The sequence below is a fragment of the Dendrobates tinctorius genome, unplaced genomic scaffold (assembly GCF_039654945.1).
Source record: "Dendrobates tinctorius isolate UK_male_01 unplaced genomic scaffold, ASM3965494v1 ptg000214l, whole genome shotgun sequence".
NCBI lineage: Eukaryota > Metazoa > Chordata > Amphibia > Anura > Dendrobatidae > Dendrobates > Dendrobates tinctorius.
In genome coordinates this window covers 2,016,038-2,027,070 of record NW_027361881.1, presented here as the reverse complement: position 1 = coordinate 2,027,070, position 11,033 = coordinate 2,016,038, and the positions used below count along the sequence as shown (strand labels likewise).

The following is an 11,033-nucleotide window of genomic DNA, read 5'->3' as shown; positions in this document are numbered from 1 at the left end:
GTTAGCCATTAAAAGGTATCAACCACTGAGGACTCTCAATTCTAAATATTCTTCTATCTACTGGCTAACACGGTACAAAGATACAAATGTTTTATGTACATCAGACATTTTCTATGCAATTTTTGCACCATTTAATGAAATGTGCGACTTTTAATAAAGACCATTTTTGACTTTGCACAATATTAATGAACATTAAAACACAGCCAGGGACACCGTAAGACAAAAAAAAAGGAACAATTATATCTGCAAATCATGAACCGAGGCCTAAATCTGCCACGGGCACTTGGTCTTTAATTAAAAACTGCACATTAATTACTACACCCAACGGGGCTGTGCCAATCACCGGTGACCAGAACGCTCACTCGATGAATACTTTGCACTGTTTGGAAATGTTATGACCATTCAGTGACCAGATTTGGGCTTACAATGAAGCCAAAAGTTGTGCCCCTTTTCCTCTTCGAAAAACAATTCTATCACTGGAGATTCAATAGTTAATAGAGCAGTTTCGGACCATCCTGGTCCATATGGACATCATATAGGAGGGCGTGAAGGTCAGGACCTCCATCTGTAAGCCAGTATGAAGAGGCATGCTGAGCTGCTCCTAGCTATCCTTGCATAACAGTCATTCATCTCAATGGCGGACACGTCAGACTACAATTCCCCAGCATTTGTGCTGTTTCCTAGCAAAATCTCATTTATTGAGTTGAAATGTGCACAGTTGGAACATCCAACCCCATTAATTATTTCTCATTATGAAGTGATTTTCTCTCTACACATGAGGGGCCAGAAATGGACAGAGTGATCACATCATCATTTATTTATTTCACACTTGTGGACAGCGGAGATGTTGGCAGACAAGGCTTAGAGCTCGCTGCCTTCTGCAAATGAAAATGTATAATTCCAGCTACAGAATAAGTCCCATGTGCTGAATATGGTGAGAACACAGCAGCATTATCCTTACAGATGGCGCTTTATCCCGGTCTTCTTACACGGGGCTGCCGGACAGGTACATTTCAGTCCCACCTGATGCTCTGACAGCAGAACACAGGGGGTACATGTTCCTGTCATTCTAGCAGGGCACAGCTTGTCTGCTGGCGGGCTGGGAGCACAGATGATATCTGTATATGCCAGAGAACCAAGCTCTGGCATGGAGACCGGGATGGTAAGTCACAGTGACCTCTGGACACAGCTTTGTAATGAGGTTGGCCCGGCGGGTAGGTTATTATTCCTGGGACTGTCCATCCTCCGAGGTCTGCAGGCTGGTGCGTAATTTGTACATGTGGTTTAAGGACTCAGTGAGAAAAGTTCCAATGGTGTTAATTTCCATCAGCGTCAAGTTATCCAGCTGGCAAATGAGAAGAGAGAGACGGGTAACAGCGGGGAGCGGCAGGCAGGTGGACAATTAGATGCGTTTAATCAGAGGAGACTACAATGGACGCCAAGCTGGACAAAGGCGCAGAGAATCAGCCGTCCATGGATACCTAGAATTACAGTAATGGCTCCAGCTCTGCAATCTGCGATGGCCGGAGCTCAGAGCGGACAGATTCTCATCCCCGTGCCATCTTCATGCTGTCTGATGTGACAGCTCGGGACACCAGCGTTAACTAAACATTGACATTTCTGATTTTCTGCACATTAAACTTCAATAACAAGCAAACAAAACCATCTCGCCCAAATCACAGCTCTGCCCCCATCCTTACCTTGGCGTGGGCTTCCTGCTCCCGCACAAAGCTGTCGGCAGACAACCGGAGCTTGGCGATCCGAGTGTCCCAAGTGTCCTTAACAAGCGTCCGGATGTCATCAGCCTTTGGGATATTGTCGGAGGCACTGAGGAAAAGAAACACAATGTTGTCAGCACCAGTGACTAATGACATGTATGTCTCCCCCCTATACAGGACCTGGATGCTCTGCTGAAGGCCTCTATAAGAGACCAAGTGTCATGGCCATTCGGACAATCCCTAGTATAAGGGTCCACCTGTGATGAGCAGATTACAGGGGGTCCTGCTGCTGGGACCCTAAGCAATCTGCTATGGTTGGTTATAGAAGCTTATAGCAGGTGTTTAATATACCTGCAGCGCCCCAACAGGAGAATCGACACATTACACTTAACTCAGAGAAATCAGTGTGGGTTCTCTGTGTAATTGTAGGTACCGCCGCTCCTCCAACATTAGAGAATATCGGCAGCATAAACTCACATCCTGCAAAACTCTGTAGCTAAGGTCAATTCACACAGCAGATGTCGTCGGTAACATGTACGTTATATTCTAAAGATCTTGTGCACAATGCCGGTACGATAAGACACAAGGGACTTTTCATACAGAATGCTGCTGCATTTTTGCCCTGTGGCAACGTACCCTTGAGGGGCTTGTCTGATAACAGACATTTACGGCATAACCAGTCCTGAGACTCACAGTACAGGGGTCCCAATTTGTTCAACTGTAATCAGAAATCCCTTATCAATAAATGTAGAGAGCCACGACATTGCATCCACTTCTCCCATGTCTGTGGCCGCAGCTCTGGTCAGAGAGGAGGATCGGGGGTACCCAGATTCTGGAGATGGGACCTGCTTTGATCAGACATTGATAGCTTCTCCTGTGAATTTTGTCACATTTGTCTCTCATGAGTCCCTTTCGCACAGTGGGGCCTGAACAATCATTTGGTAGCCGCACACTTTAGCTGCATACCCAGTGTGTACCGGGCAGACGTGTAGCTGTCAGTATTTTCAGAAAGATGATGGCGTGATTCTCATTCGTTGTCAGACCGTTGCCCTGCTTACACTGGCCAATGTTCGGGAACGTGCCTTTTTTTTTTTTTTTTTTTTACAGACACTCATGCCCATTATCGGACCAGGATAGACAGGGGTCCTGAACGCCCCACTACTAAACTCAGAAATTCCTATTTGTAAGGCCTACAACTCATGCAAGCTTATGAGAAGCCAGGTGCCATACGGAGCATGGATGGCCTAGAGTTTGGAGCTGCACTCGGAACCAGTCACGTCAGTCTGAGAAACCCAACACTGATGTGAACTCAACCTAAACGTGGAGTGCATTAGATAACTTTAAGAATTGTCCAAAGAGAAACAGTTAACCGGCACTGCTAATAAAGCTCACACCTCCGGGCTTGCCAAAGTGCAGGAGCCGCAGCCGGCAAAATAACCCAAAACCCACAGATGCTCATTCACAAGAAAAAGCAATCCATATGCCGGATCACAAGAAAAAATAAATGGGACTCACCGGGTAAAAGGTGCAAGACTTTATTAGGAAATCTTCAACAGAACGGGAGCTGGAGAACAGGCGTGACAACGATCATTTTGCGCAAGGTGCGCTTCCAAAGGTCACATGGTACGATGGAAATGACAGAAGGAGAAATACCTAAATAAAGTTTTGCACATTTTATCCAGTGATTGCTATTCATTTTTTCTTGTGATCCGGCATTAGATAACGTCAACCCTTTGTCTGCTGACATCGTATGTGACCGGTGATGACTTCACGAGTGCTGGGATCCTCTGTAATTACTCACCTCCCGAAACGTTACATACAGTGCACGGATTATTGCACTTACTGGTTTAACAACAACTTGGTGAGTTCCATGTAATGAGGATTTGGCATCGCTGTGAACGCATCCTCTCTCCGCTCACTGTCTCGCATTTCCTCCAGCTTCTCTAAAAAAGTAAATATAATGAATATTTTATATCTGCATTAATCTCCCGATTATACAATCTTCATGAGCATTTCACAGGATAACATCTCCAGAGCGGATATTACTAAAGAGGATACGAGACACCAAGACTGATCCTGTGCACTAACAGGACATGTGGTCAGAAAGCAATGGGGGCACGTAATGGATCCGGAGCTATCGGATCATCTGATATATGGGCCAGATAATGGCAAAGGGCTTCCCAAAGATGTTATCCTTCACTATAAGCTTTGTTCCACTCCTGAATATGCCCCATCATATCTATAGGGGCGGGTGTCGACACCACCGTCCATATCACCTGCGGCTTCACAATAAAAGCAGAGGCCAGGACGGTCGCACAGGAGCTCTGACTTCGTACCATGTAAAGAACAAGGAGATGATGGGCGCAGGTCTGTCTCTCCGGAGTAAGAGAAGCCAGACTGCCATAAATCCCAACATACTGTATCTCTGGTGATATGCCCCCTGTATGTAGCCTAGAAAGACCCCTATATATGTCCACAAAAGTAGAGAACGGACTCTTACCAACATCCATCCACTCTGGAGGTACGATGCGACACTTCTGCCGCTGCTTCAGGTTGATGGCGAGCCACAGTGGCACCTGCACAGGGAGCCCGGGGTTAAAGGGACCGAGATCACCCTGTAGAAGAACAGAAAAATAGGTCAGGATTAGAGCAAACTATAGACTAAACCCGACTTCCTGGAAAGCACCGGCTGAACAGCTGATCGCCGCCGCAGCTGCATGTGTAGCGGCTGTGTGACGTCACAGCACATGCATGGAGAGCCTGTTTGTCGAGCAATCTCTACATGTGCTGTGACACAGCAGTAATCACCGTCTATTGGTGATTACGAGAGCGCGGGAAAGCTGTGGGCGGGGCCTGGCGCTGAGGAGACGACGGTGGCCATGGACGCAGTACTCGGGGGGGGTGTCTGCCCTCCGTCCTGCAGTACTCGAGGGGGTGTCGGCCTTTCGTCCTGCTGTACTCTGGGGGTGTCTGCCCTCCGTCCTGCAGTACTCGGGGGGGGGGGGGGTGTCTGCCCTCCGTCCTGCAGTACTTGGGGGGGTGTCGGCCCTCCGTCCTGCAGTACTCAGGGGGTGTCTGCCCTCCGTCCTGCAGTACTCAGGGGGTGTCTGCCCTCCGTCCTGCAGTACTCGAGGGGGTGTCGGCCCTCCGTCCTGCTGTACTCGAGGGGGTGTCGGCCCTCCGTCCTGCTGTACTCGAGGGGGTGTCGGCCCTCCGTCCTGCTGTACTCGAGGGGGTGTCGGCCCTCCGTCCTGCTGTACTCGAGGGGGTGTCGGCCCTCCGTCCTGCTGTACTCGGGGGGGGGGGTGTCTGCCCTCCATCCTGCTGTACTCGGGGGGGGGTGTCTGCCCTCCGTCCTGCAGTACTCGGGGGGGGGTGTCTGCCCTCCGTCCTGCAGTACTCGGGGGGTGTCTGCCCTCCGTCCTGCAGTACTCGGGGGGTGTCTGCCCTCCGTCCTGCAGCACTCGGGGGGGGGGGGGGGTGTCTGCTCTCCGTCCTGCAGTACTCGGGGGTGTCTGCCCTCCGTCCTGCAGTACTCGGGGGTGTCTGCTCTCCGTCCTGCAGCACTCGGGGGGGTCTGCTCTCCGTCCTGCAGCACTCGGGGGGGTGTATGCCCTCCGTCCTGCAGTACTCGGGGGGTGTATGCCCTCCGTCCTGCAGTACTCGGGGGGTGTATGCCCTCCGTCCTGCAGTACTCGGGGGGTGTATGCCCTCCGTCCTGCAGTACTCGGGGGGGGGGGGTGTCTGCTCTTTGTCCTGCAGTACCTGGGGGTGTCTGCCCTCCGTCCTGCAGTACTCGAAGGGTGTCTGCAGGACGGATATACGGATATACAGTATAATATACAGGAGTGACGTCACCGCCGTCCGTATGACGGTATAATATACAGGAGTGACGTCACCTCCCTCCATATGACGGTATAATACACAGGAGTGACGTCACCGCCGTCCACATGACGGTATAATACACAGGAGTGACGTCACCGCCGTACATATGACGGTATAATACACAGGAGTGACGTCACCGCCGTACATATGACGGTATAATATACAGGAGTGACGTCACCTCCGTCCATATGACGGTATAATACACAGGAGTGACGTCACCTCCGTCCATATGACGGTATAATATACAGGAGTGACGTCACCTCCGTCCATATGACGGTATAATACACAGGAGTGACGTCACCTCCGTCCATATGACGGTATAATATACAGGAGTGACGTCACCTCCGTCCATATGACGGTATAATATATAGGAGTGACGTCACCGCCGTCCATATGACGGTATAATACACAGGAGTGACGTCACCGCCGTACATATGACGGTATAATACACAGGAGTGACGTCACCGCCGTCCACATGACGGTATAATATACAGGAGTGACGTCACCGCCGTCCACATGACGGTATAATATACAGGAGTGACGTCACCGCCGTCCACATGACGGTATAATATACAGGAGTGACGTCACCGCCGTCCACATGACGGTATAATACACAGGAGTGACGTCACCGCCGTGCATATGACGGTATAATATACAGGAGTGACGTCACCGCCGTCCATATGACGGTATAATATACAGGAGTGACGTCACCGCCGTACATATGACGGTATAATATATAGGAGTGACGTCACCGCCGTCCATATGACGGTATAATACACAGGAGTGACGTCACCGCCGTACATATGACGGTATAATACACAGGAGTGACGTCACCGCCGTCCACATGACGGTATAATATACAGGAGTGACGTCACCGCCGTCCACATGACGGTATAATATACAGGAGTGACGTCACCTCCGTCCATATGACGGTATAATACACAGGAGTGACGTCACCGCCGTGCATATGACGGTATAATACACAGGAGTGACGTCACCGCCGTCCACATGATGGTATAATATATAGGAGTGACGTCACCGCCGTCCATATGACGGTATAATACACAGGAGTGACGTCACCGCCGTACATATGACGGTATAATACACAGGAGTGACGTCACCGCCATCCACATGATGGTATAATACACAGGAGTGACGTCACCGCCATCCACATGATGGTATAATATATAGGAGTGACGTCACCGCCGTCCATATGACGGTATAATACACAGGAGTGACGTCACCGCCGTACATATGACGGTATAATACACAGGAGTGACGTCACCGCCGTCCACATGACGGTATAATATACAGGAGTGACGTCACCGCCGTCCATATGACGGTATAATATACAGGAGTGACGTCACCGCCGTCCACATGACGGTATAATACACAGGAGTGACGTCACCTCCGTCCACATGAAGGTATAATACACAGGAGTGACGTCACCGCCGTGCATATGACGGTATAATATACAGGAGTGACGTCACCGCCGTCCACATGACGGTATAATATACAGGAGTGACGTCACCGCCGTCCATATGACGGTATAATATACAGGAGTGACGTCACCGCCGTCCACATGACGGTATAATATACAGGAGTGACGTCACCGCCGTACATATGACGGTATAATATACAGGAGTGACGTCACCGCCGTGCATATGACGGTATAATATACAGGAGTGACGTCACCGCCGTCCATATGACGGTATAATATACAGGAGTGACGTCACCTCCGTCCATATGACGGTATAATACACAGGAGTGACGTCACCGCCGTACATATGACGGTATAATACACAGGAGTGACGTCACCTCCGTCCATATGACGGTATAATACACAGGAGTGACGTCACCTCCGTCCATATGACGGTATAATACACAGGAGTGACGTCACCTCCGTCCATATGACGGTATAATACACAGGAGTGACGTCACCGCCGTCCATATGACGGTATAATATACAGGAGTGACGTCACCGCCGTACATATGACGGTATAATACACAGGAGTGACGTCACCGCCGTCCATATGACGGTATAATACACAGGAGTGACGTCACCGCCGTCCATATGACGGTATAATACACAGGAGTGACGTCACCGCCGTCCATATGACGGTATAATACACAGGAGTGACGTCACTGCCGTCCATATGACGGTATAATACACAGGAGTGACGTCACCTCCGTCCATATGACGGTATAATATACAGGAGTGACGTCACCTCCGTCCATATGACGGTATAATACACAGGAGTGACGTCACCGCCGTCCATATGACGGTATAATACACAGGAGTGACGTCACCGCCGTCCATATGACGGTATAATACACAGGAGTGACGTCACCGCCGTCCACATGACGGTATAATATACAGGAGTGACGTCACCGCCGTCCATATGACGGTATAATACACAGGAGTGACGTCACCGCCGTCCATATGACGGTATAATACACAGGAGTGACGTCACCGCCGTCCATATGACGGTATAATACACAGGAGTGACGTCACCGCCGTCCATATGACGGTATAATATACAGGAGTGACGTCACCGCCGTCCATATGACGGTATAATACATAGGAGTGACGTCACCTCCGTCCATATGACGGTATAATACACAGGAGTGACGTCACCTCCGTCCATATGACGGTATAATACACAGGAGTGACGTCACCGCCGTCCATATGACGGTATAATATACAGGAGTGACGTCACCGCCGTCCATATGACGGTGTAATATACAGGAGTGACGTCACCGCCGTCCATATGACGGTATAATACACAGGAGTGACGTCACCGCCCTCCATATGACGGTATAATATACAGGAGTGACGTCACCTCCGTCCATATGACGGTATAATACACAGGAGTGACGTCACCGCCGTACATATGACGGTATAATATACAGGAGTGACGTCACCTCCGTCCATATGACGGTATAATACACAGGAGTGACGTCACCGCCGTCCATATGACGGTATAATACACAGGAGTGACGTCACCGCCGTCCATATGACGGTATAATACACAGGAGTGACGTCACCGCCGTACATATGACGGTATAATACACAGGAGTGACGTCACCGCCGTCCACATGACGGTATAATACACAGGAGTGACGTCACCGCCGTCCACATGACGGTATAATATACAGGAGTGACGTCACCGCCGTCCATATGACGGTATAATACACAGGAGTGACGTCACCGCCGTACATATGACGGTATAATACACAGGAGTGACGTCACCGCCGTCCATATGACGGTATAATACACAGGAGTGACGTCACCTCCGTCCATATGACGGTATAATACACAGGAGTGACGTCACCTCCGTCCATATGACGGTATAATACACAGGAGTGACGTCACCGCCGTCCATATGACGGTATAATATACAGGAGTGACGTCACCTCCGTCCATATGACGGTATAATATACAGGAGTGACGTCACCTCCGTCCATATGACGGTATAATACACAGGAGTGACGTCACCTCCGTCCATATGACGGTATAATACACAGGAGTGACGTCACCGCCGTCCATATGACGGTATAATATACAGGAGTGACGTCACCGCCGTCCATATGACGGTGTAATATACAGGAGTGACGTCACCGCCGTCCATATGACGGTATAATACACAGGAGTGACGTCACCGCCGTACATATGACGGTATAATATACAGGAGTGACGTCACCTCCGTCCATATGACGGTATAATACACAGGAGTGACGTCACCGCCGTACATATGACGGTATAATATACAGGAGTGACGTCACCGCCGTCCATATGACGGTATAATACACAGGAGTGACGTCACCGCCGTACATATGACGGTATAATACACAGGAGTGACGTCACCTCCGTCCATATGACGGTATAATACACAGGAGTGACGTCACCGCCGTCCATATGACGGTATAATACACAGGAGTGACGTCACCGCCGTCCATATGACGGTATAATACACAGGAGTGACGTCACCGCCGTACATATGACGGTATAATACACAGGAGTGACGTCACCGCCGTCCACATGACGGTATAATACACAGGAGTGACGTCACCGCCGTCCACATGACGGTATAATATACAGGAGTGACGTCACCGCCGTCCATATGACGGTATAATACACAGGAGTGACGTCACCGCCGTACATATGACGGTATAATACACAGGAGTGACGTCACCGCCGTCCATATGACGGTATAATATACAGGAGTGACGTCACCTCCGTCCATATGACGGTATAATACACAGGAGTGACGTCACCTCCGTCCATATGACGGTATAATACACAGGAGTGACGTCACCGCCGTCCATATGACGGTATAATATACAGGAGTGACGTCACCTCCGTCCATATGACGGTATAATACACAGGAGTGACGTCACCTCCGTCCATATGACGGTATAATACACAGGAGTGACGTCACCTCCGTCCATATGACGGTATAATACACAGGAGTGACGTCACCGCCGTCCATATGACGGTATAATACACAGGAGTGACGTCACCGCCGTCCACATGACGGTATAATACACAGGAGTGACGTCACCTCCGTCCATATGACGGTATAATACACAGGAGTGACGTCACCGCCGTACATATGACGGTATAATATACAGGAGTGACGTCACCTCCGTCCATATGACGGTATAATACACAGGAGTGACGTCACCTCCGTCCATATGACGGTATAATACACAGGAGTGACGTCACCGCCGTCCATATGACGGTATAATATACAGGAGTGACGTCACCGCCGTCCACATGACGGTATAATACACAGGAGTGACGTCACCTCCGTCCACATGACGGTATAATATACAGGAGTGACGTCACCATTGATATATATAGCGGCTTCGCACAGCTGTGGTACTAGGAGTCTCAGCAGTCTCTGCTGCAGGCGCCGCTCTCACCCCGATCAGATAGACCTTGTCCAGGCTGAAGTTGGGGATAATTGTCACCATTTCCTTTTCTGACAGAAATTCCACCTCAGACGCGTCCATAGCCACCGTCGTCTCCTCAGCGCCAGGCCCCGCCCACAGCCTTCCCGCGCTCTCGTAATCACCAATCAGAACCGAGCAATACATATGACGTCACACTGTTTGCGTTCCTTGCCTCGAAATCACATGGCGGTAACTGATCTGAGGCTTGGAACGCAAAACCCGGAAATGTGCTATCTGCTTCTTCAGACCAGATTTGGCTGATAACAGAGAGCAGCAGCACATAGACTCCTGTTATGGCCATTTATGGGATGGTTATTATAACAGCCCCCAATTGTGACCCCATGTCCCTTTATGTGGTGAATGGCCGCCTCAGAGCGAGGGTCAGCTGTGTGGGGTCATTTCAGGTGAAAACTGAGCATTTCACAGTTTTTATAATTTAATTGTAAAGAAGTTCCATGAGAAGGCTGTGGA

The 11,033-nt window shown here is 49.9% G+C and overlaps 1 protein-coding gene across 1 annotated transcript; it reads right to left on the bottom strand.

The window, feature by feature from the left end:
• Positions 1 to 794: 794 nt before the first annotated feature.
• Positions 795 to 10,690, bottom strand: GINS2 (GINS complex subunit 2). Its single transcript, XM_073554893.1, has 5 exons — positions 10,533 to 10,690; positions 4,219 to 4,333; positions 3,562 to 3,661; positions 1,701 to 1,827; positions 795 to 1,345 (listed from the first exon to the last, which is right to left on the bottom strand). The coding sequence occupies exons 1-5, from the start codon at positions 10,620 to 10,622 to the stop codon at positions 1,223 to 1,225; spliced, it is 555 nt and encodes a 184-aa protein (XP_073410994.1). The 5' UTR covers positions 10,623 to 10,690; the 3' UTR covers positions 795 to 1,222.
• Positions 10,691 to 11,033: the final 343 nt, after the last annotated feature.